This window comes from Leuresthes tenuis, unplaced genomic scaffold (genome assembly GCF_036924035.1).
Source record: "Leuresthes tenuis unplaced genomic scaffold, fLeuTen1.0.hap1 SCAF_1, whole genome shotgun sequence".
NCBI classification, from domain to species: domain Eukaryota; kingdom Metazoa; phylum Chordata; class Actinopteri; order Atheriniformes; family Atherinopsidae; genus Leuresthes; species Leuresthes tenuis.
The window spans coordinates 38629649-38655218 of NW_027325355.1; the positions used below are offsets into that span (position 1 = coordinate 38629649).

At 40.6% G+C, this 25570-nt stretch overlaps 1 protein-coding gene and 1 long non-coding RNA gene across 2 annotated transcripts in view; one reads left to right on the forward strand and one right to left on the reverse strand.

Moving 5' to 3' along the window:
• Positions 1-15617, reverse strand: part of nlgn4xa (neuroligin 4 X-linked a) — a 103280-nt gene extending 87663 nt beyond the window's left edge. Inside the window, exons 1-2 of the mRNA XM_072379311.1 lie at positions 15267-15617; positions 796-1514 (exon numbers count right to left, since the gene is read on the reverse strand). Coding sequence (XP_072235412.1) covers positions 796-1246 — 451 coding nt within the window. The 5' untranslated portion in view covers positions 1247-1514; positions 15267-15617. The remainder of the gene's footprint in view (positions 1-795; positions 1515-15266) is intronic.
• A 3428-nt stretch (positions 15618-19045) lies between these two features.
• Positions 19046-19551, forward strand: LOC140294338 (uncharacterized). The gene is made up of 3 exons (XR_011912773.1): positions 19046-19081; positions 19176-19375; positions 19457-19551. It is a non-coding gene; the product is annotated as an uncharacterized lncRNA (long non-coding RNA).
• The last annotated feature ends 6019 nt before the right edge of the window (positions 19552-25570 follow it).

A 25570-nucleotide genomic window follows, 5' to 3' on the forward strand; every position in this document is an offset into this window, starting at 1 on the left:
ACAGAAGAGAACCCCCTCCACCAGCACAGGTCACTGACACAGCAGAGCAAATGCTGAATACCTCTGTGCTCTGCCAGAACTCTTTTACCATCCTCTTCGGCACTATTCTGAAGAAACTAAGTGTAGTTCTGTGTTCTATTTTTTCTAACCTCTCTCACTTCTCACTTATTTAATGAGAGTTAAATGTAGTCGTGTCGTACTCCAGTTTCTTCTTTGGTTCCACTACTTTTGTTTCAGTTGAGTTTCATTGCTCCGGATCCCCAATGATGGGCACTGAGAGACTCACAGGTGCATTCGGCAATCATTCTATCTTCAAACTCCAGTAAAAGTGAACGGAGCACGTAGCAAATATTCATGTGTTAGCATTGAAGTGTGATGATGTATATTATAACTGTTCACAAATCTTTTCTGTCTGCTCCCTGTTTGCACTGAGGACTGCACTTAAGACTTCACTGAGGGTGAATTACTCACACTGAGAAACTTTCAAACCCGAAAACAGCTGAGTCCATGTGATGGGTGCACTGGTGGAGTTAGAACTATGGTGGAAATGTTTTCTTTATCATGTGAACTATTCAAATCAAGGTAAGCCTCCATTCATTTGTCCTACTTTACTCTGCATGATGCCATGAAAGATTAAGAAATACACAAAAAGAAACAAATACTGAAGGAACTTGTGATCATTTCAACATTAATTTCACATATTGTTGTAGCCTGGTGTGTTGCTCATTCGTTGAGGGACGTTCTTTGAAATGCTCCTGAAAAGTTAAGCACAGACATGTCAGACGAAGCACCTACCGTCCTCTGTGGGGACGTAGATGTTCAGGAACAGGCAGTCTTCACTCTGCTCCTGCACGTAGGTCACGACTGTATCCAAGTTGGCAGTGAACCACACAGGGAGCATATCATTGAGTAAAAAGCGGTCTTCTAGGAACTGAGGACAAACCGGAGCAAAGTGAGTAGCATTCCTGATGCCGGGCCAGGACATGGGTGGCTCAGGTGGCTGGAACCTCCGTTCCCCTGTTGGTGCCAGTGCATATGGGATTCCCAAATACTGCTCCACCGGTCCTAAAATCTCATTGGGTAAAGTCACTTTGACTCCCCGCAATTTTCCATAATTGGTGGTGACTACAGGATGCTGCTGGGCGTGAATAGCAGCCATGCAGATGGACACCAGCACCATCCACAGCAAAAGGCTGGCTTTGGCCATGGAGCGACACATCCATGAAGGGCCTACTGAAGCTGACATACTCCAGCTGTGCTGAGCCTGGGCCTGGCACGTTGTGCTTATGGTCCACCTATGGATACTCGGCAACTCCTCTGCCCTCCTCCAAGATGCTTCCTGCTTCTCCTCAGGCTGTGAGCTGCGAGAAGGAGCCCGAGCTGACAAAAACAGCTTTCTCACAGCTCCCCATCTTTAGAGCGTGCATGGAGATTGGTGGCTGCTGTACGACTCTTCTATCCAGGAAAAAGCCAAGAACACTCAGGTTACCTGGACTCCAGTTTGATGGTGTATCCTAAAAGAACAACAAAGGGAAATTAGGGTTTATCTAGTTGGGCATGTACAATAAATGAATGAATCTAAATGTCAGAGGAACCACAGCAGCTTAACAGCAGGTAGTGATGCTGCTTCTTACACCAGCAGTGATTGGGCTTGCACCACAGGTGTGGTCCAGACAACTGTGAAATCATTGAATCCTGGATTATTTTATGCTACTGAGGGGTCATCTTCTGGAGTGATGATGTTGAAGGTTCTGCCAGACCACCACTGTTTAAGACCGATATATCTTGAAAAACATTAGATTAATACAACCAGTGTTTAATCTGGTATTACTGATACTGATTCTGGTTAATATGCTCAGTAATACTCCTGCAGATCATTAAAAGTATTATATAACTATGTATAATAATATTACTATTCCCAAGTTTTTGTGAAGCATGTACATTATCATTGTACCACAGTAGCCACAGTAGCCACAGAGAAAAGATAGCCCCTCATTCTAAGACTCCTCAATGCGCCAGTGTGCACGTTTGCAAAGTTTTTCAAAGAGAGAAATCTGCACTGCGGATTTGGAGGTATCTCATTACACTTTCGTTCAAACCAGATGGCATGCTACTTATTCATGCTATTTCCTGTTATAGCTTTCAATCTCATATCACTGCTTGAGGTCTTGAGACATTTTTTAACTATATATTTTGCATATCTTAAGTGGTTTGCTTGAAGAAAATCACATGCCTGACTGCTCCAATCCAAAACTGTTGATTAGTTACCATCTCACTTCAGTGATGCCGTGTGCCACTGATAGTCAGGTCAAATCAATTATTCAATCCCATACTGACCAGCACTGACTCCCATTCATATCAAACATTAATGAAAAGCCTTCGTGACTAGAGGAGTGGTACGCTGCTAACAGGTTTAAAGCATATGCACGTCTTTGCAAGTAAGATTTTTAAAGTGAACAACATTCCAACATGTAGCAGTGACAGAGAGGATGAAGCTGTGCAGGGGATGGATCCCTGGCAAAGGATTCATCCATTGCCAAAGGCAAAGAGATTTCATCCCCAACTGCATTATCTGGATGTGTCAGCCAAGTTTTATGAAGCTAGGTTTCAAACAATTTCAGTGACTGACACAATGATTTGTTGTTTTCCTTATTGTCTCAACAAAGAAAGATGTTAAGTTTGTAATCAGAACCAATGTGCCAAACCAATAAACGATAAAACGTATAACAATGATGTTTGTTACAGTTCTTTACTTAGGAAGATATTTCAGGGGGAGAAACAAGATGGCTCCGGGAGAAAATGACATTTTATCCATATATTCTTATGACTTATTCTTAAATGGGACATAACTTAACATGAGTTATTTTCCAAAAGCTACGGATGCCCAAAAAAAAACAAAAAAAGCTTTCCAGTGATCATGAAGAACCAGATGCTAACGCTAGGTCAGAACTATCCAGTGATGCTATGGAACTGAGTATTATCCAAGCTCTGGATAACAGATCAATCCCAAAGTCGCTATGGTCTTGGAGGCTATTAAAGAGCAGACCTCGCAGTGGTTCCTGCTTGAGTTGGAGTTCCTGAGAAACAGATTGCTGAGATATAGGCAACCACCACAACCTTCGAAGCTAAGGTAGCGTCTCTTGAGAAACAAGTGCATGGCATGCTAGCGCATATAGATGATCTGGACAACTGGTGTCACAGGTGTAATATACGTGTAATTGGCTTATTGGAGGATACCGAAGGTTCAGACCCGGTGACTTGCTTTGAAAGTTGGATTCCTGATTATCTCTAAATGAGCACAAAAGCAGGCTGTCGGAAGTTTGACCGAGCTCATTGATCTTTGGCACCAAACCCAGCCCTGATCAGCGTCCCAAGCCAGTAAAGACAAGGCAACGAATGATGGGAGGCGGCATGTCGGACAGGGAGTTCTCACCAAGCTAGTCAGGCACAAAAAGTAGTTAGGAAAGCAAAAAGTCTCCTTCTTCAACGATTACTCGGATCAAGTGGTCCAAAGACATAGGGCTTTTGATACAAAATACAATACCACACAAAACGCATTGCCTTAACCGGGCTACACTAAAGGTGACATTAAATGGAAAGTACTCTGAGGAAGCCACCCTGCTGGTCGAGTTGTTGGAGTGAGGACACAAAGGTATTTCAAACTAACATAACGTTACACGGATTGTAAGCAAATGTTATCTGACTGGACTTAGGGGATATGAATAAGATTGGTGCATTATAACCACCATGAGCGAACTGAAGGTTGTTGGTTTTTTTCTTGATGAAAGGCTATGAGCAAACTCCAGAAAGTAAGTATATTAACTACAGGCCTAGTTTAACACTAGTTTTTGAATGAGGCTTGGATGGTAAGTTCTCCAAGACATATGGCCTTGACGAGGAAGAAGTTTTAAATACCCTGCAGGTAAGGTGTCAGGGACACTTCTTATATTCATGTTGTTTTCTTTTCTTTCACAGCTCAGTGTTGATACATACAATGTCATATCTCTTTACATGGAGTTAGACTAGACTATGGTAAGTATTACCTTACATCTGTGCCCATGGAACATAAAAGGGGTTCTGTTAGAAAAGGGAAGCTACTGACATTTTTGAAAAAGGGAAAATTGAAAAGGGAAGGGTTTGGTTCAGTGCATTTTTCTCATACACCTCCGGAAGTAGAGAAGTGGCTATTCTAGGAAAAAAGGCTTTCAGTTTTTAGAACAGGACTGTGTTAAAGACAAATATGGCCGATATGTGTATGTATGGTTAAGGATGTCCTACAAGGAACATTTATCTCCATATTGCATGTGTATTAAACACCTGCCCATCCCTCCAGCTTCAGAACTAAGGTGTTCCTGGACTTCTCTGAGATTCAGTCAGATATCACCATAGAGGGTGGAGATTTCAATAAAACTCGTTACATTCAAGGTGAGTTTAGATTACTTGGAGACTGATATCTCCACCATTTTACACCAGGGATTTTCTACAGTGTCTTGATAAGAGAGACCAGTCTGTATACCGTTACTGTAACTTTAAATGTGGTGTGTATGGAACTGATCTGATCTGATCTCCAGCAGGGCGATACACTAAAAGCTAATGAAGATTGCATTCATGTGTCATCAGTTAAAGTCTCCATGGACACAGGGACCGTTGTCCCGGTCCTAACTGGTTGTAAAAACTGAAGTAAACACAGTAAGAGGCAGTGACACGCTGTTAATGTAGCAGTTCCATGGAGTATCACCAGTTCTGACTGAGCTGTTAATGTATTGATTAAACTTACTGTGAAGTAATATCAAGCTGCTGAATTCTGCCAAGGATGCACAGAAACAGGCGACATTTTAAAAGGTTTTAAGCAATTTGGATCCATTTTTTATCAAAATACACAACTTTATGGATATTCTTCAACACAGTTATATCTAGCCTTTAGAAAAATAGAATCTTTAAGAGTTTGAAATGCATGTGGGTGCAGGAGACAACCTTTCTAAACATATTATCCTCTGAACAAAAGCATTTTAGACTGGTTTTGCTGGTTTTTGCACCATGTTGTCAACAATGTGTGGATATGTTGAGAAGACAATCAGCTGTTTCAGATTTGAGTGATTTATTGGGATGTGGACGTAAAGATGTCTGGAAATTTAGAGATTTTTTTTTAATCAGCAGTGAAAACTTAAAGGATTCTTTACCACATTAAGGAATTCATTGATTTATGTTTGCCTTGTTTTGGATGGAAATCTCATTTCCTTCAGCCGGTTTCTTACAGTTTGCTCACAAACATTGAATCCTGTTCCTGCCCATTTGTTTTTCCATTTCTTATGTTGTATATTTTCTATTTTCATGTTGCTTTGAGTTTTCTGTCCTTACTCTTTGATGTCTTCCTTGGTCAGCCCATATTCTTCCCTTTTACAACCTTCCCATTTTGTTTGTATTTGATCAAAGTTTTAGTCACAGCTGACTGGGAACAACAAACATCTTCTCTGAGCTGAATTACTTTCTTAAAATAGTTTTTAAAGATATTGTCCATTGTTTCCGCAAGCAGCTCTCTTATTGGGGCCACGTTTCATGTCAATTAGCATCTGCAACAGCTTCTGAAGCTCTGTAAGAACTCTCTGTTATGTTTATGCATTTAGCAGACACTTTTATCCAAAGTGACTTAATTCTTTAAGTCACTTTGGGGGTCTTGCCTAAGGGGGTCTTGCCTAAGGACCTCTACTGGATTCATGGAAGGGGATTTGAACTCAGGTCTCCCACATGGAAGGTGGCAATCATACCACTACACTATTCAGTCCCACTGTTAAAATGACAGGATGATTAACTTTAATTCTATATTAGACTCTATTGGATTTTCTCAAAGTGTTCACAGACCTACTCACTGTCTTAATCATACCCTTGACCTTGTGCTGACTTATGGCATTGAGAGTGAACAGTTAACAGTGTTCCCTCATAACCCTGTCTTGTCTGACCATTTTTTAATAACTTTTGAATTTACATTACTTGACTACACGGCTTCTGAGAAGAATTCTACATATAGAAGGTGTCTATCAGAGAATGCTGTAACCAGATTTAAAGAGATGATTTCATCATCCTTTTCTTCACTGCCATGTGCTGATATGACAGAGGATGGCTACCTAAATTTTACTCCAGTAGAACTTGACTCTCTTGTTGACAGCACTATAGTTTCAATGCGTACAACACTGGACAATGTTGCCCCTCTGAAAAGGAAGGTAATCAGTCAGAAGGGGCTGGCTCCTTGGTATAATTCACAGCTGCGTTAAAGCAGACTGCAAGAAAGCTGGAGAGAGAAAGGACCTCCTGAACCTCTCAGTCCTGCCACCCGATTTGACTGTTATCAGTCTATTCAATGGATGCTATCAGCACACATCACTCCCATTTATATGGGCTAATAGGGGCCTTCTAAACCTACCGGTAGGTTCAGGAGGATGTTATTAACCATTTCTATCAGTGAGAGAGTTGGGGGAGCACTAGCAGAGCCCCTTCATGGCGAGGGCGCACCAAAAAAAGGAAAAAGTACAGAAGAAGAGTAAACATCAATTTAAAAAAGGAAGAAGGTGTTTCAGCATGTTCAGTCTATAATCTTTATGAAACAAACGCATCAGTTGGCATTATTAAGTCCCATTAAATTCATTGCCACTACAATAATAGTTTGCATTTTATCGCGCCATTCAAGGTATCAAAATGACAAATGGCAAATGACGCTTTACAGTCAGAGTACGTCTTAGCGTTAAGACCTGCGGTTTTTTTTCATCAGGTTACTAGATCTCGCTCCCGTCTTTTACGATTAGCTTGCCTTGTAGCATATTGTAGCAGTGTGGTTGTTGACCTAATAGAGGCGGACTGGTCACGTAATGCGTAAAAAACGCAGGTATTAGCGAAGCTGGGAACTGGTTAAAGAGCTACTTACCCAAAAACATGACTCCTACTTATGAATGTATGAATCATTTAGATTTTACATCTTGAATGTGTTAGCAAAGCACTTTTCAGATCACATGGACTGGTTGTCGACTTAAGCCGACATAAACATAGACGTATATATGTGTCTATCTGGTTATATGTGCATCCGATTTGATGGAAGAAGTTGGGCTGATTAATATAGGGATGAATGAGTATCTGCTATATTAACTAGTATAATACTAGTAATGAGTAATACTAGTTAATATAGCAGAAAGATAACAGACACACACATAAGTCTGTCTTTACAGAAGATGTATTGCAGGGACAGAACATGTATTGCAGGGGCAGGGCAGGATATTTGAGGTGCTGAGAGCGCTACCTGTTGAAAAATTATCTTTATTGTTATTATTTATTTATTTTTGTGGTGCATGACTTTATTGTGTGCTGCATATGTTCAAGTGAGTGCCATGCTGTGGGAGTGTGGGATGTTGACATGCCCATGACCAGGGGCCCAGTGTCACCCACCTTTGGGTAAAATAAAGCAAAACACTAGCCCAAATCCAAAATTATAAACATGATTGGGAAAATAATCAATACCTTGAAGGTTCTTTCTGACTGTGTTTTCCTGTCTCAACAGGTATACGTTCAATTGTGTTACAGTGTTTTTTGTCCCCTCTTTTCTGTCTTCTCAAACCCCAGCGGGTCGAGGGAGATGGCCGCCCTTCCTGGTTCTGGTTCTGATGGAGGGTTCTTCCTGTTAAAAGGGAGTTTCTTCTCTCCACAGTCGCCTCGTGCAGCTCAGGACGGGAGATTGGACTGAAGAGAAGTTTCAGTGCAATCAGTTGGTTTCCGTAGTTAGGATATTGTTTTGGCTCTGTATGAATCAATTGGACTTATTTTCAATTGAATTAATTGGATTTGATTGGATTATCATTACAATGAATTGGACTCTAATTGGCCTTTAGATGACATTTGTTATGATTTGGCGCTTTGTAAAAAAGCTGAATTGAACTGAATTGAATTGATTCAATCATTTGATTGCCCGGCATTAGAGGGGTCAGGATGAAGAGCAGAGAAATAGAGGGAGAAGCTGACTACCTTCAGCTTCTGCTGAGCAACCACGACTACTTTCTCAGCAAGAATGCCTGAAGCAAAACATGGAGTAAAAATCTATTAATAAATAAATCAAATGTGCACATCATGTAGTTAGAGCTGGAAAGGAGGGAGTGTTGTTGTTACCTCTAGCTCATTGCAGATTTTAATGCAACTGTTGCTGATAGTTTGTGTGCGGATTCAAATTTTCAGTTCTTACCAATTTCAAAGATTTGAGAGAACAATTTCCAAAAGCTCAAATCATTATTGTCATCTGTGTAATTTCAGAAAAGTTATGTTAGATTCTATTGTGTTGTCTTTGAGCTGGTGTAACTGTTTACAGATTTCATGTAACATGATACACTTCACTGATAGCTCAGGTTGTCCTGCATAAAAGATCTGTTTAACATAATTGTACATTGCAGTGTTGATGTTAATGAAATAACAGGAAATCAGTGTGAATGCAGATAAAGTTCTATAAAACTTTAACAACATTCAATTCAATTTCAAGTCACAAGTCATACATTAAATTGGAAAATAGGCAAAGATCTACTTAATTAATAATTACAAGGCTTAAGAGCTTGGTTTAACAGGACGCCACATGACTTTTACATACATTTGTGTCAAAATGTTGGTTCAAGTTCAATATCATGATCATTGTGACAGTGATTAATGACTAACATCATAAATATAGCATTGGAATGGCAAAAAATACACATGTTAACACTATCTTCCTGCAGCCAACTTTAAACTACCCTCCAAACATTGAATGACTTGCAGCAGTGAATTCTGAAAATCTTAATTAACGTGAGCATAGGTTATAAAAAAAGTCACCAACAGAGCATAACAACTCTTAATATTTACCCTGATCCTTTCTGCACTGCGTACATTAAACATATATTAACAAGGCAGACCGATGTTCTCTGAACTACTTGAACTCCTAAATGCTTTGGGCAAATTAATACCACAAGGATTCTTAGACCACAAATATTAAGTGCCCTTTGATTCATTAAATGGCTTCACTTGTTTACCATATTAAGGCAATTATGATAGAACACTTTGTCCCCATGAAAATAAATTTTCTTAATAATAAATGTACAACTATATATGAATATTGTGCAGGTATGCTTCCATTAGAGCATGACTGTTACGAACACTGATGGTGGGTTATTGTCCACAGTTGAGGTTATGTTATATCACTGTGAAATGGAGAGAGGTGCTGCATCGCATGGCAGCACAGGAGGCATCAGGCAGGAAAAGCAGTGAATGCAGGAAAATTAAATGAAATTGTTGCTCATTGTTAACTCATTGTTGTTAGTTGCTTGTAAATGTTTCAGTGATAAATTGACACAGTTATTACAGAATTTGTAATAGCTTGGTGTTTTATGATAAACAGCCCTTTGCGTGGCTCGTACTTAATGTAGACTGTGGCTCTCCTTGGCAGAAGCATGCAGGACACTGTGAACAATGTACTCACGCTTAGTGATTATATGTGAGAAGTCTTATGATTACCAACAAAGGCACTCTGTCATTTGCATTTCAATCTTTCTGAAATTAGTCCGTCAAAGACAAACTGTCCTCCTAACTATAAAATGTTGTATGCATTTTAAACCACTGTGGACGATAACTAACCACATATAAACAATGTTCAATGTATTTGATGCTCTTCTAAGTTTTTGCAAATTTTTACACTGTCAGCGCAGTCTCACTTCATTATGTGTAATAGCTAGGTTGCTTCATAATGTAAAGTGTAGCAGTTTCTTAATAATGGCTCAAATACCAGAACAATCTGGGCCAAAACATCATTATATGTCTATATAACATGCCTGCCGTGCGAACTGTAACATGCTTATGTTTAACATTGTGTGAAACTGTCAAACATATGATATTGCAAAACCATGGCACACACATTCTGGAGTCCAGAACAACTTTTAATTTTTCTATTTTGCTGTGAGTCGTGGTTGGTTAGGATTCGGTGTATAAAACAAATGGGTGAATTTATTCATATATTTAAGTGCATATTTACAGGTTCACATCACATTACAGCACAAAACAACAGAAACTGACCATCTCAAAACTTCTTCAGGATGGTGTAAATTTTCTAAATATTGTGCATTCCTCCCGTCTATGACGGTTTAGAGTGATGCAGTAAAACACATCTTATTTAACATTCTGCAAACCTGAAAAGTTAGCCTTGAAAAAGTCTATATACACATTAAATGTTTTCTTGTAAGATGGGCTGACCTCTCGCGTGTTTTCTTATTCGATGTGAAAAGCATTCGGATCATCATTTGGTTCATGACAAAGAAACTTGCTGGAAGACTGTAGACAAACAAAACTAAACGAAAAATGTGGAATTTGGAAATATTTTGCTTACAAGAGAGCTGACATACTACAAACATAGGTACTTTGCAAGAAAGGCCAAACACTTATGGCAACCACAGGGGGAACACGCCTCATCTCCACAGCCACCCACAACACAATCACAGGGATCTATACAAAGAGTTCCAAAAATCTAGCATTTGCAAAAGCAAAACTACAGTCCAACAGACAGTCGTGCGTCAGACTTTTACAAGTGGAACACTGTTTGGTTGAGGACATGATGCCTTTGAACAGTGAGCAGAAAGGGTCTGATGAACAAACGAACTGAAGATAGCACATTCCTTCACTGAATTATCTGTCCAAAGTTGCCATTCCACAAATGCTCAACACATGTTGGAAGACGGTTAAGTCATGTGAGTTTCAGCGTGCATTTCCTGACTGCAGATTCTGAACAGAAAGCACGATGTCTGCAGCAGGGATATTTCCCAGAATTGTACACCTGGGAAAATATAGCTCTTGGATTACATGAGGCATCAGCCAGCTAGAAATGTGTGTTTTACCACGGATGATGGTACCAAAGTTGTGAGAGCCACCGAACTCAACAACTGGGTCAGACTTGCGTGTTTTGGTTATCGTCTGCATTGGCCATCGGTAAGAGTTTAACTGTCTGTGGGAATAAACCGATATGCTTGTCACTGTAAAGGTAGTCTATGTTGTATTTTCATTGTTTTTAATAGGCCTAATCATTGGTTGACAGGGATAACTCAAAGTGGAGGACATTTACACTGTCTACTGATGTATTTTTGTTTATTCAGCTCAAGTCATACTGCCATCACGGTATTCCAAATCACTTGTTTTCCTGATATCGTGCAGCCCTAACTGACGGCCATGTCAACACAGATGAGCAGATGTGCACTCCTTCGATAAGGGATCAATAAAAAGGATGCAGAGACGGCGCTACAAGCTGATGGGTAGAACGTTAGCTCGAGCCAGCTAAAAAAGCCTTTCCAGCTCACAACTAGTTTCACAAAAAGAAGAGGATAAAAATCAAAGATGCACCAGTGAAAAACCATGACAGTTGCACTGGACAAGCTCGAATAAATACCACATAGTTTGACTCCATCACAAAGCCGACCTTTGTCCACTTTGACTTCTATTCTTTCCACAGCAGAGCAAAGGAAAAGGACCAACAACAGCTCTGACACAATCAAGATTGTTGCACATATTTATGAGACTGCCCCCAAGAGGCAGGGAGATGCTATAACATATGTACATGTGTTTTTGAGGTACCAGCAGAGAATGTACAGAGACCTATAATCATGTATGTAGCTGCTTTCCTTTGTACCGTCTGTGGATGCAGTCTGGGAAACAAAAGGGCTAAATAATACAAACCATGTCGCAACAGGTTACAAAAAGTAATACAATTACAACAAAGTTTGATGATCACCCTCTCCTCATGATGCTTTATTTCTCCCTCTCTCCTTTTTCAACTGGTATGATAGCATTTCATCTCCTCCTCATGAAAACATGACTCAGATTCATTTAAGTCCAGTTCAGTTTATTTTTAGACCGTATCATTTCATCTGAAGGCACTTCAAAGAGCGAATAAACCAGTACAAGTTCATCAAATTCGAATCTAATTCACTGAGCTCAACGTATCTTTCAAATTTTGACTTGAGCACTTGCGAGTGACTTGAGATTTCATCCTGTCATTAAAACTTACAAGCAGTGCTTGCTCGGAGCAGTTAAAAATGCTCATTTAAGAGTGAGTATGCTGACTCACAATAATCTTTCTGTACCCATCTCATTCTCAGCTTTCTGTAGCTGTTTTTCTGGCTCTGACACAGGAACCTGATTGTTTCACTTGTTTTTCTTACCTTAAACAACGAAACCCAAAGCTAGAACTGCCTGAATCCCTGAGAGGACTGGATGTGGAACAAGTTATCTACCTAAGCGCTTCCAAATATAGTATTATCACCCCACAGCATGCATGATGCTTTATGGGGTTTGATGTATAGTTCTCAACTGTGTATCTTACTGAGAATTGTGTAAAACTTCCAATAAATCTATACTAAGACAAGTTAAATCGATTCTTCTGCAGTTGGCACTAATAACAACACAGAAGAAAAAGAGTTTAGTGCTGTCCAGTGGGAGGCCTCAGTGGAGCACTTCTCCATGTCAGCAGCCCATAAAGACCGAAAAATGTCGTGTCACACAGAACTCATATTCTGTGATGTCACAATACACTAAATAACACATGAGCCTCAGCTCAAAGCGTCAAATACAGCATTGTGTCAAAGACAGCAGTCAGTGATCTCACACTGGCTGCACCAGAGTTAGACACAGCTCTTAAAAGAGGATGTAGTTCTGCACGAGAGAATTAAATTAGTGATTCTAACGTGCACACCCAGATTATTTACCAGGATAAACATATCAGAAAAAGTTAGAGTAGAAAGGGCAGTGATTCATTATTCTGAATCTTTTTTTCATTACTTAGCTTCACTGCAGACAGTATGAACAAAAAAAAGTCTCGTGTCCACTTCTCTGGGCTCGGAGGCGTCTGGGATGGACCGTCACACGGTGGAAACGTGTGCTGTGGTCAGACCCATCAGTATTCCACATCTTTATTGGAAGAAATGGAGCAAAGAGCAAAAGCAGCATCCAGCCTGCTGTCAGCAGCCAGTCCCTGCAGCCAGGCTCTGTGATGCTATGGGGCTGGATCAGGGGGCAAAGCTCATTTCCACTTCTGTGATGGCAGCATTAATGGGGCCCTGCAGTGATGTTCGCACAGATCCCTGGAGGGAAGCATCAATCTGAAAGGACAAACTGGTAACATTGTTTTATGAATCCTTTCATGAAAGTACTTCAAACATGATGGGAAAAGCCTGGTCAATTCATTCAACCTCCCGTCACCTCTTAGAGTAACCTCCTAAACAGAACACAAGAGAAAAACCTTTCTGTCCCTCAAGTAATAAAGCTACTCATGTGGCAGATCAGTGGCAACATGAGTACAGAAGTGCTTAACACAAACAAGACTGCGTTTGTCAGGGAAGAGACAGCTTCTCTTTAGCAGAGCAGAACAGTAAGCTAACTGCTGAAGCCAACATGTCAAAAACAAAGCTTCTAAGCATGAAAACCAGCTTGCGTCCCAGCATGGAAGAAGAAATACCACAAGCCGAGTACAAGTAAGGCTTGCTTCAGGCTGTTTAGTTATTTGTCCCTCTGAAAGAGCTGGCCTCTTTCATGAGAGCGCATATCACAGATGCTCCAGATGTTTAATGCACTTAGCCCTGCAGTGGCAACTCATGGCGTTCACATGCAATCTCTACTAACAGAATGATAATATTAAAAAAGCCTTTCCAGCTATTTAAGACGTGTGTTATCTCAGCGGTGTCAGAGTTTAGTTAGGACCTTGTCGAACTCATTTGATCGCCACTTTCTTCTGCATGTTGGCTGCAAACGTCCAGCGGACGCACCGCTCCTGCTGCTTCTCCACATGAGTTATTGACTTGTGTGAATATAGTTTGGACAGATGAGCTCCCAGCTTATCATCCACATGTCATCACTGAGCTGTGAGATGTTGGGCACAACTTGAAAGGAGGCCTGCAGTGACAGTTACAGCATGATGGAAGCAGATGCAAAGCACACTCAGCCAAATCACAAGTGACTATATTTGTAATACGGTAATGTTGCAACATTTGCTCCAATTCGTCATTTCTCCACAGAATAAGTTCTTTTTGTGATTTTTTAAAAGACAGCAGGGAAACTGGGCCCAGTACTAAAATACATGAAGTCAGATGAAAAACAAAAAACAAAGAAACCAAAGTTTGTTCTCAGACAGAAGAACAAAGACTGAAACCACTTTCTGGGATTAGTCCCTTTACACACCTGATATATTCTGAAAAGGAATAAGAAGTGAATTTGTCCCTTTACGTCCCTTCTTTACAGAAGGAATCATTTCACCACCTCCTAATTCTGTTTATTCAAGCTTAGAATGCAAAATAGGTCGGACCTTTTCTTACTGTACACGTGCACTGACACACACGTCACACAGAGCCTACACACAAAGCTCGTGTTTTCTTGATTCTGTCTTCTTGGGCCTTCTGGTGAGACCTTAGAAAACCTAAACGCGCTCTGAACTCTGGTTTTCCTGAATGCGTGCGCATAACAACACGAAAGAGGTCATCGCGTGTTAAATGATGCAGACACCCAGTGCCGGTGGTACCCAGTATTAAGAATGAACCCAACCCTGACACATACCAACCTTTAGTTATGAATTTACTTTTTCCCTCCAAAGCCACATCCAGATATCCACACCACCATCTTGTGGCTGCTTGACTCGAGATGTGCGCAGAGCTGATGGGGGTTGTCAGCCTGAGCGGCAGCTTTAACACACACACACACACACCGGAGTTAATGACAAGCCCATGTATGTGTGTGGGGTTTTTTCTTGTCAGGTAGAGGGAAACATGTCGTTATTATCGGATTAAAATGAGCATGTCTTGTCCGTTGTGACGCATTTTATATGTTGTTAACCGGGCTGTTGCTTAACACCGAGTTTGGTGTCGCAAGCCTCCCTGCCTGCACCCGAATTACGCTTTAACACTGAACTGCACAGTTGGTAAAAAGGCGCATGTGGGATGTGGACTGTGGTGTTTCATTGCAATATCTGTGGATCACTGCTGGTTTTTATTCACAATTCTGTCATCAACATTTCAAAGGTAGAAAAAAGTCAAATAAAAGTGTGGTGACGTTGATTCTGCAGGGCATACAGGTTTCAGATACTGCTTCTTTTTTTTTAATGATCAAGTTAATATCCGTGAGGGCTGAAGCGCCTCCGGACAAGCCGTCAGTAAAAGAGGGGCTCTGCGCCTCAAAAGCGCAGCATTTCAGCCTCTTCTCTCTAAATGTAAACTGTTTTCCAGTAAAGTCATAAGCGCACATACCTCAGCCTGGATATCCACCGCCTGCCTCTCAGATGTTAGTCCTCACCCGGGTGAATCTGCTCTCCGTGGGAGAAAAAATACAATAAAGTCCACGTCCAGGCTTCTGCTCTCCAAATCCAAAGTAAGAAGAGCAGTCCGTGTGTACTGAAGGCAGCCAAATTATACGTCCTGTATTGGTGTGTGTGTGGAGAAAATGGAGATGCGGCTTTATCAGCACAGAAGATGTTTCAATGAGTCATTGCAGAGGCACTAGGAACGCTGCTGAATCTAATTGCTCTCATAGCGCGAGTGTATTGTGCGTACAAGATTAGTGATAGAGAAACCAGGTCTCTCTCTCTCTCCCTCTCTCTCTGGTTTACCATTGGACAACACCGACTGAAATTTACTCAGCCTGCAGCCAATAGATTGCCGCATTCTCTCCATCACCTTTAACCAGCTGCTGTGTTGTGGCAGCCCCGGCACGAAGAGCAGGACGTGGCACCAGCTCCTGTTCAATCCAGCGTGCTGTCAGGGCTCCACTGCAACACCTCAGTAACACCAAGCACTAATTACAGTGATGGAAAGGGAGTTCTTCGGTTCCTTATCGTTGTTCTGCGTATTATCCCTGGGTTCGAGTGGACACTGACGGCAGCAGGAGGGAAATGTTACAGAAGCAACCTGCCAGCACCAGGCGTGTCAAGCAGTGTGTGAGACAGACTTTGGTCAAATTACCTGTTGGTTTAAGCACAGCCCAGGAAACATGCCCATATGGGCCAAGTACGGGTAATTACGGGGTTTTTGTGTGGAGCCAATAGTAGATCTGTCCCTGAAACTCCACATGAGTGAATTACTGTGGGAAACATGTCGACTTACATTCACAAAAGCAACTTCAAATTTTGATAAAGTGTGTAATTTCTTCTTTCAAATTAAATAGACAATCAAAATGTATTAATCGTTCTCAGGGGCGAAAATCTTCGGAAGGGACAATAAACAGGAACATTTCACAGTGGGGGACATGAAAAAAAGCTCTCTCCTTCTCCCCTGGCTCCATTGCCACTTGCCCTGTAGGGTTGAGCCCTCAGCACATTAAATAATGTTATTAAATGTAGTAATAGCAGTTATAGCTGAGCTCTGTATTAGTCTATACCTGTAGCCTATACAGGTTTTTCTATGTTCAATCAGCAATGTCAGCAATGGTATTAGGTGGAAGGTAGCAATGGTACACCTTTATAATTACATATCTGTGGAATTACAGAATTTATTTGCACCCTCCTCTATTTTCCACTGTAGTCCATCAAAGTAGCTTCACTTGAAACTGAAACTCAAAGTAAGTTCCAAAACTATGAAGGAAATACCTTTAAGAATAATCCAACAATACCAAGAGGTCATGATCTTTCAATAATTAAAGAAGGCATTTTACATCACTTGAGTTGTGCTTTCATTTAACATTACTATATGATTATTGAAACATTTTTATTTGTGAGAACAATGACTGGGGGGCAATCATTTACAGAAGGGGGTCCACACATTTTTTAGGACTTTCAGTCAGACCTTTTCCATAGTTTGCCTGTCCTGCAACTTATTGTCAGGTATATCAAAATTGTTGACAAGTGACACACATCAAGGATGAAGAATTCACTGGATTCAGTGATGTGAATGAGATCAGGAGCTTGTTAAACTTGCTTACTGGTAACTTGCTTGTTGGACTTGTTGGCTTGTGTGGTTAATTTAGCACATTCAGCCTCCAAGTTATGTTCTTTATGCTATTGTGTAGTTGAATAACTGTAAATGTGTGACATTAACATACCAGACACTTATTCAGCCTGTTGTTCTGAGTGTCATTGTGTAGCTGAATAACTTGCCTTTCCAGATTAAATGTCTGTTCTTGGACTTGGGTTTTGTGAATTAAATTTGTAAAGAAATGCAATTTATAGTCAAGTGCAACTTTTTTTTTCCTTCTTCATGAGGCAATTTTTGACTGATGCGACTTATACTCCAGAGCGACTTACAGTCTGGGAAATAGGGTACATATGACATTAATCTTTTTTAGCTGCATTCACGTGGTGGATTTTTTTGGGACGGGAAGAAGTGGAAGCGGTAAGCAGCTTGTGGATGGATGGAGAGGATGTCTGTTACTGGCCCCCGTATTCATTTCCAAATATCATAAAACGAGCTCAAGAGCGACATGAAAAGCCAGATGAAAGTTGGGAAATTTACAACGTTCGCTCACTTTATAAAACAAGTAAGTAAATGGAAGTTGGTATCGGTTAAGTGACATAGCCCCCCATCCACCCAGGCAGGGGGGTAATGCCCGATCTGTTACTTAAATATTGAATTCCAGACATCCACGGAAACATCTGACTCTCAGCTAAAGCTAAAAAAACATTTAATTCATACTTAATAGAAAAATATTAGCATATTTTTGAAATTTTAAAATGTCTCCTTCCCTCTCACTGTCTTTTGCTACAGCGGATTATGAGAAAGCAAAAAAGCCAAGAAAGCAAAGGCAGCAACATGCCTGAACTCTGAAAGTGACAACATGCTGGGGAAATTCAACCGGAAAAGGCAGTAAGTTTCTTTCATTTCACATAAATTAATAATAATCAATAATAAAATAATAATCAATCAAGCCTTCAAAATCTCACCTATACACTTGAATTAGGAGGGTGAAACATGGTGTATGATCCTGATTCTGAAAGAAGAACAGACTAATGGTATCAGTTACCCTGTGTTTCGTCTTTTGTTTTATCTCTTGTACATTCAGTTAGTCGGTTACTTTGTGTTTTGTTGCCTATCCGGAACAGGTCTCTCTTGTAAATGAGACCCTTGATCTCAAGAGATTTTACCTGTATAAATAAAAGTTTCTCAAATAAATTAAAAAATAATTGTCTATCCATAAATCCAAACTGTTCTGATAGTGTGATACATCGTCAGTAAGAGCAATCATCTTGTGTTTTTTCTGTTTGGATTTTATTCAATATATAGGGGAATATATTCATAAAACCGACACTTTCTTACACTTCAATTAAATCAAATTCAATTCAATTTTATTTATATAGCGCCAAATGACAACAATTGTCATCTCAAGGCACTTAAATAATATAGTCCAATTCAAGCCAATTGGAATTCAATTCATTGTAATCATAATCCAATTAATTCATATAGAGCCAATTCAAAAATTAATATCCTAGCTAAGGAAACCAACAGATTGCACTGAAACTTGTCTTCAGTCCAATCTCCCATCCTGAGCCTGAGGGACTGTGGAAAGGAACGACTCCCTTTAACAGGAAGAAACCTCTGGCAGAACCAGAACCAGGAAGGGTGGCCATCCGCCTCGACCAGCTGGGGTTTGAGAAGACAGAAAAGAGGGAAAAGAGGGGGGAAAAACACCATAACGCCATTCAAAGGATACCTGTTGGAACAGGGAAACACAAGTTAATAACCACAATAATGTCACATGTACATAAAATTAATTACAGCAACCTTAAAAGTCTGAGGTACATATCCTATCAACAAAGACCGATTGATCAAATCCAGTATGGAAGTGTCAATTAAGGGGAAAACCTCCTTGAACAGTCTGGTTGGGATTGGGTCTAAAAAACTTAATCAAAAACTTGTTACATGTATTTCGTATTTCAATTAGATCCAAACTGAAGCATGCAGAAGAAGAGTCAGCTACCTCTGACGACATACTACAGAGGCGCTCTGTGCCAGTTCCCTCGTCCCCACCACCACCATCACCAGCTTCTCCACTGGTTCCTCCAGCTCCACCAGCTCTGCTGGCTTCATCCCACCATTCTCCACACTAGACACATCTAGATGACTGACAATTACTCGTAAGAATTTATTTCACTACGTAAGGCTGTTCAATTCCTCAACCCATTCTAATGCTGAGTTTTAAGAACATTTTATTACTTATTGTCTCAACAGCAACGGAGCATCACATTATAAGCGAGTTGGAAAGTCTAAAACAAGAGATGGAGGTAATCAAGCACACGTTGCTCTCTTTGAAAAATGGTAGTTCCTCAGCTGATGTCCTGCCCGAAGGAATTCATTTTCCATTGTGCAACTTCCAAAATCTTGAAGTGTTTCTGCATAAGCTGAAGGAGGAGTCTTGCTACAAGGAGTTGGTACACTTGACTTCCCTAAATACTAAATTCTGCTATCTCAAATTTTTCTATTATGTGAGCACAGTCTCTATTTCATTTCAGGTGAAGTATCTAGCTACTATTGGAGGTTCCAGTTCTTCGTCCAACACAAGAGAGATTCTTTCCCGTATGATAGCTAACTCATAAGCTCAACAACTCTGCTGGCAGGGCTACATCTTTATGTCATTCAATTATTGTATGTTCACATGGTATACGGAGAATGGTATACGGTGTTTAATATAGCATGAGGAAAGGACCGCAGTTGTGTTAACAAAGTAATGTGGTAACAACAATGTTCATTTTTCAGAAAGTATCATCTTCATTAGCAAAGCTGTTAGCGTTAGCTACTGCTAAAGAAAAAATAAATCAATAAATCCAAATAGAACTAAAAACTATAAGAGATCTTACCAGGGGATTACACCACTGACAATACAACTCTCAGGATCATAGTGATACTCAAACAAACTCCTCCACCACATTAAGGGAGCGATTCTAAGGAGGCAAGTTGTTAAAACAGTGGGATGAAAAGTGGCTGCTGCACATTCACAGTCTTTAGCTAACTCTGCTGGAACATTAGCCTCAGATATAGTTTATCCACTGGGCTCTTATATCCTCTGAGGCTGCTGCTGGATGGAAGATGCATGCTCCTCAGTGCAGCTGACAGCAGAACATTTCCACCAGAAGCTGGCTTCATCTGTCCAGCAGGGTGGATGTGAGGGGGCGGGGCTTAGCAGAGGAGGTGGAGCCAACTTAAGGAGTGACATACTTGTAAATTATATAAAAACTATTAATGTAAAACCAAAATCTGTGACCGTAATCACAAATTCCAAATAATAGTGTGGACCACAACAGTCTTGTATGTACCTCTGCTATGAAATATATACCTACTGTTGTAATCTCTTTGCTTTGTTTTGAATGCTTTTCATTTGGGTTGGCAGGCACAAATGACGAGATGAAGCTTGCACCAAAAAAAAACGGCGCACTGAGTCGCATCGGCTAACGTTTGAATGCTTTCTGCGTAGTTGCTGGGGTGAAACCCAAATCCGGTGATTAAACAAATCAGTCGTGATCAGTTCACCAAACTACAACAAAGTTTGCATACCATATTCAGGACCACAGGACGTCACTGTATTCTCACGCCGCCATTTTTGTGCCCGCCCGCAGCACTCAGGTCTCAAGTGACAGCGTTGTCATGTTACCAGAACAAGTGGAGTAGGAGGAAGATCAGCAAGAGACCAAAAATTGACGTTATTTGAAGGATGCCAGGAATATGTTGTGTTTTTGGCTGTGATAGCAGTCGACAAAGAAACCACGAAATGCAGCTTTATTCCATCCTAAAGGACGAAGACCGGCGGAATAAATGGTTGGCTACAATAAGAAGAGACCACTGGCATGATCTGAGTTAACCACAAACAGTCTAGTTTACATTAAAAGTCGCACATACGTTTCCCTTCATGTGTGATAAAGCATGAATGTCAGCTGGCAACGAGATAAAGTAGGAATGGGAATAAACAACTCGCTAGCTAACAAGGGTAACGTTAACGGTAAACTACTACGAAAACCACACATTTAAAAACTGTTATTGAATTACTTACATGTGCTGTTTTGACAAAATTTCTTTTACTCAAGGTGCCATATCCATGATTCCTTAACTCATCCAGCAACAGCATACTGGTAGGCATCTGTGCTCTTAAAAGCTTTCAGTCTGTCTCAGCTAGGGGGAGGGATTGTGGATCAAAAAGATGAAACATGAGTTGGGGCATGCGTTTTGCAGAGGTTAGCAGAGAAAATACCGTTGAGAGAACCAATCGTTGTCTCTATGTCTCATTCAAGTGTGAGGTGTGTGCCGCCATAGCGAAACTGAGGAGAACTTTCAAAATGGACACAAATGTTGAGGGATATAGAGCTGGTTCTGCACACAGATCGCCCAGCACTACTTGCTATTGACTTCAGACACCCTTATTTATACTCCCACAAACAGGAAAAATGTATTTTCCATGATATGTCACCTTTAATGCATTTAATGAAGTGAATTTATTGTGAGTTAGTATCTGCTAATGTGTGCAGTTATAGATGAGCCCATTTTGAAATGTCTGTTGGTTATGAAGTTTTATTCCTTGATGTAGGGGTGGTGGGGCCTTTGTGGAATGTGGTGGGGACCTAACTTGTTCATGATGTAAATAAATGATTATTATCATTTATTGTGTAGTAATCTCTCCTTGACTAATGCAAGTTTGTTTTGTGCATTCAGATTAATTTTCTTTTTATTGAGAAGAGCTAGCAATAGAATCAGAGGGTATAATTATTAGGTGTGTTTGGAATTTGATAGTTGTTATAGGTCTTGTCATACATCTTGTCAGGAATGGCGTAGAGGGAGAACCCGGATGCAGATAAGTATAAAGAAAACTTGATTTATTAACATACAAACGAAAAGGCCGGCTGAGCTGGATTACAAAAACTTAACTTCAAACCTGACAACTAACAAAACAAAACATGACTTGAACTATGAAATAATGACTATGAGCAAGAATGAGTACAGACCAACCTGACAACATGAATGGTAGTGATCAGCGGTAAGGATCTGACAAAGAACTAAGGGAACCTGGAAACTAAATCACTGTGGGGAGGTGATTGGTGATGGAGTGCAGCTGTGAAACAAAGACAGGTGACTCAAGTGAACCTAATGTGGCAAGGGAAAACATAGCAAAAGCTATTGAGTTAAAATAAACCTAAAATGTGAAAACAAGACATGACAAAAAACAAAACTCAAGATGTGACATGAATGTGCCCCCCCTCACCATTTTGAACTTGAACATAAGACTTAAACATAAACGTGCCTTTTCAGTTTGCATATTAAAAAAATAGAACCACCAGAAATATAATGGAGAAAATATCAATAAAAGGTTTTAATGCTTGTTTAAGGAGAGGGTTTCTTTTCGTTGTTTTATTCGTTAGAGCAAACAAAACAGAGAGGCATCGCACTGTGGTGTATGCTCCACCTCCACCTGACAAATACTGGTTCAGTCAGTTCACACAAAAGTAAACCCAATTTAAACCCATACACCAGTCTGTTCCAAATCTGCTTTAAAACAATACTTACCCATTGGTCAGAGATGAGCTCCTGTCCACTCTCCCATATACTCCATAAGGCATCTCAGAGTCACATCTCTCTTCTTCACTGCAGAGGAACTTGGATCCTAGAGTTAACAGAAGAATAATGAATAATTTAATTGTGTTGACAAATTTACTCCAAACCTGCAATACCATTATAACTGTAGGTCAATATTACTCTTTCTCTATTTAAACAACATTACTTAAAACTGTTTTGGGGGAAAAAGCTGTTAACTGATGCAAGATCATTGAAAAACAAACTATTTGATTTAGTAATATTGTTAATTTAATCCTTTTAAACACTTTCAGCCCACCTGCATCAGTTCCATTAACAAGTTCTTGATGCACTGACCAGTGGCTCCTCCCCTCACACTGAAGAACTCCAGGAGCTTTGGAGTGTATTTGTCCAGCTGGGACATAAACGTTGATTCCAGTGGAACAGAAGTGCACCTTCGGAACTCATTAATCTGTAAGACTGCAAATGTTTGACCGTTACTTATGTTATTTTCGGCATTAATCCAAAAAATCATGTAAAAACCCCACTGACTTCTTGCCAAGGAGCCAGGGTGATGCTAACTTTTGATTGGCCTACAAAAAATACATCGTCATTCAGCACCTTACATAGGCAGTTAACTAACTGGTCTCTCAGCCTGTGCTGTGAAACCTTTGCAGATAGTCCAGAACTTGGCTAACATGGTCTTCAATCAGCCTAACAGAGCACACGTCACTGTTAGCGGCCCGCATCAAATTCAAGTCACTGATGTTAGCCTACAAAGTGCTTAATGGAACACCTTCCTTCTACTTGCTCACAACTCGGTCACTCGGGTCGTCAAAGGATTGTCGTCTGGCAGCAACTACACCTCGGACAGAGTCTGACTAGTGTTTTCCTTCTATGTAGCTTGTTGTTCGCCTTGAATTTAGCTGCATTGTTATATCCTCATTTAGAAGTCGCTTTGGTTAAAAGAGTCTGCGAAATACATAAACATAAACTAATACGTAAATTAATTATAAAATCGTGAGGAAAGATGTTAACGCAAATTGCAAGTTAGTCAAGAAAACCCCAGTACTAAATTGGTACCGGGGTACTGAGGCATTTAAAACAGTACTATACTGCGATTGGATGAGACCAGTACTTTTTTTTTTTTTTTTACGTCGCTGTGTGACATCTCTCCATTGTAATTTGAGCCGAGGCATGCCGGAGCAAGCAGGCGAGTTAGTAGTGTGGAGCAGCAAACGGAGAAGGAGTCTGGCGACAGAGAGAAATAAAGGAGAGAGAGAGAGAGAGAGAGAGAGCGACAGGAGCAGGGAGAGAATGGCGGCAGCTGCTGCAACCTTCACCATGCCGCAACTTGTAGAGAAACCAGGTGCGCAAAGTCCACTTTTAAGCTGTAAGACTAGTAAATTCAAATCATTACTGTTGATCCATGTTTGCCACCGATGCAGCCTCTCTCAGTGAAAGTGAAAATGACTGGAATAACTGAGAAGTGTGTGGCTGGAAAGTGTGTCAATGTGCCACAGTGTAAGCAGCAGATATTGTTGGATGTCCATAGCAAAGCTTATTGTTACAACAAACACCTGAGAAGTACTACTGCAGGCGGTGTGATGGATAACGTAACAATTGGACAAGTGGGGATGTCTCTACGTCGGGCTATGCACTAATCCACACAAGCTAACAGTGCCGACACTCATGCTAGCAATTGTCCACGCCCTGGTTTAGACTATGTGGAGACCCCATTATGGCCAACTGCTGTGTTTAGGTCCTCATGAAAAACCAGGCTGAACCACCTTTTGGCTAAAGTTAACAAGCTGTTTGAGATTACAGCACATTCGAAGAAACGGTTGGTGGCCGCAAAGGTAATAAACATAATGCGGGAAACAGAGCCATGCTTTTGCAAATTGCGCAATACAAACATTTTAATTCAGGTAAAATCTAACTTTTAAAAATATAAATTGTTACTTACAATGGTTAGCTAAATTGTCGTTGTCCTGAGGCTCCGCGAAAAACCATGTGTCGCATCCAGATGACAGTGAGAGACCTGCATGGCTCCTGTCGCTTTGCGTCTGATATAAACTTTTAAATTGAGTTTTTTTAAAGAAGAAAAATAAATTAATATATTGGCCTTCATTTACTTTTAGAAATAAAGTCATATGGACGCTAGCATAGTTCGTATAAAGCACAAAGCTTATCTACTGTATATTGGTAAGTACCTTGGTCGGAGATCTCAACACGTTTAATGGTTAGGGAAGCGTCTCCATCTTGGGGAAGCATCTCCATCTTGGGGATCTGGAGAGGAAAAGTGGACTCAGCCTTCAAAAACCAGGAAAGTGGTGTTTGATGCACTCAGTGTAAGTCCTTGTTTATACTCCTCCAGAACGTTAACGGCGTAGACGTGACGTCGTCATTGAGCATTCGAAGTTCTGCGTCAAGGGAAAATTTTGCTCTGCAATTCAGCATGCCGGTAGCGAGGTGTGGCTGTGCGGTTTCAGGGCTTATAGCCGAATCCTTGCTTTTTCAATCCTGGCAGCAGTGGTACCAGTGGTAATGTGAGCACAGGACCATGACCTCCAAACTGGGAGAATGGCTCCAGTAGATCCCAGGAACAACATCTCTGTGGAGAAGAGTCCAGTTCTAGGAACAGTAAGACACTGTGAAGAACCCTATGACTGTTGTAGAAAATATTTGCATTTTGGCTACATATGACACCTTGTTGAAGCTTCCGAGTGTTTTGTTCACTTTTCCATCTGCATCATTGGCTGATGTAGGTTTTAATGAAAGTTGATAAATCTGTCAGGTTTCTCAGAATACCTGCAGTCTTGACTAAGGCTTTGACTCAAGATGACCTATCTGTCTTGGCCTCGGCATTAACTTGTGAGTTCAGTAGAATGACTAGACTTAATTGTTACTTGAAAAATAATTACTCTACAGCACCTCTGACATTTACATAGCAAAAATAAATTCTCGTGGTTGCCCCATTTTGATCCATTAATATAAGTATTCCTGGGATTCTCCAAATGGAAAGTGGGCTCACTGCTGTCTTCAGCAAGTAAGACACTGACTACTCATAA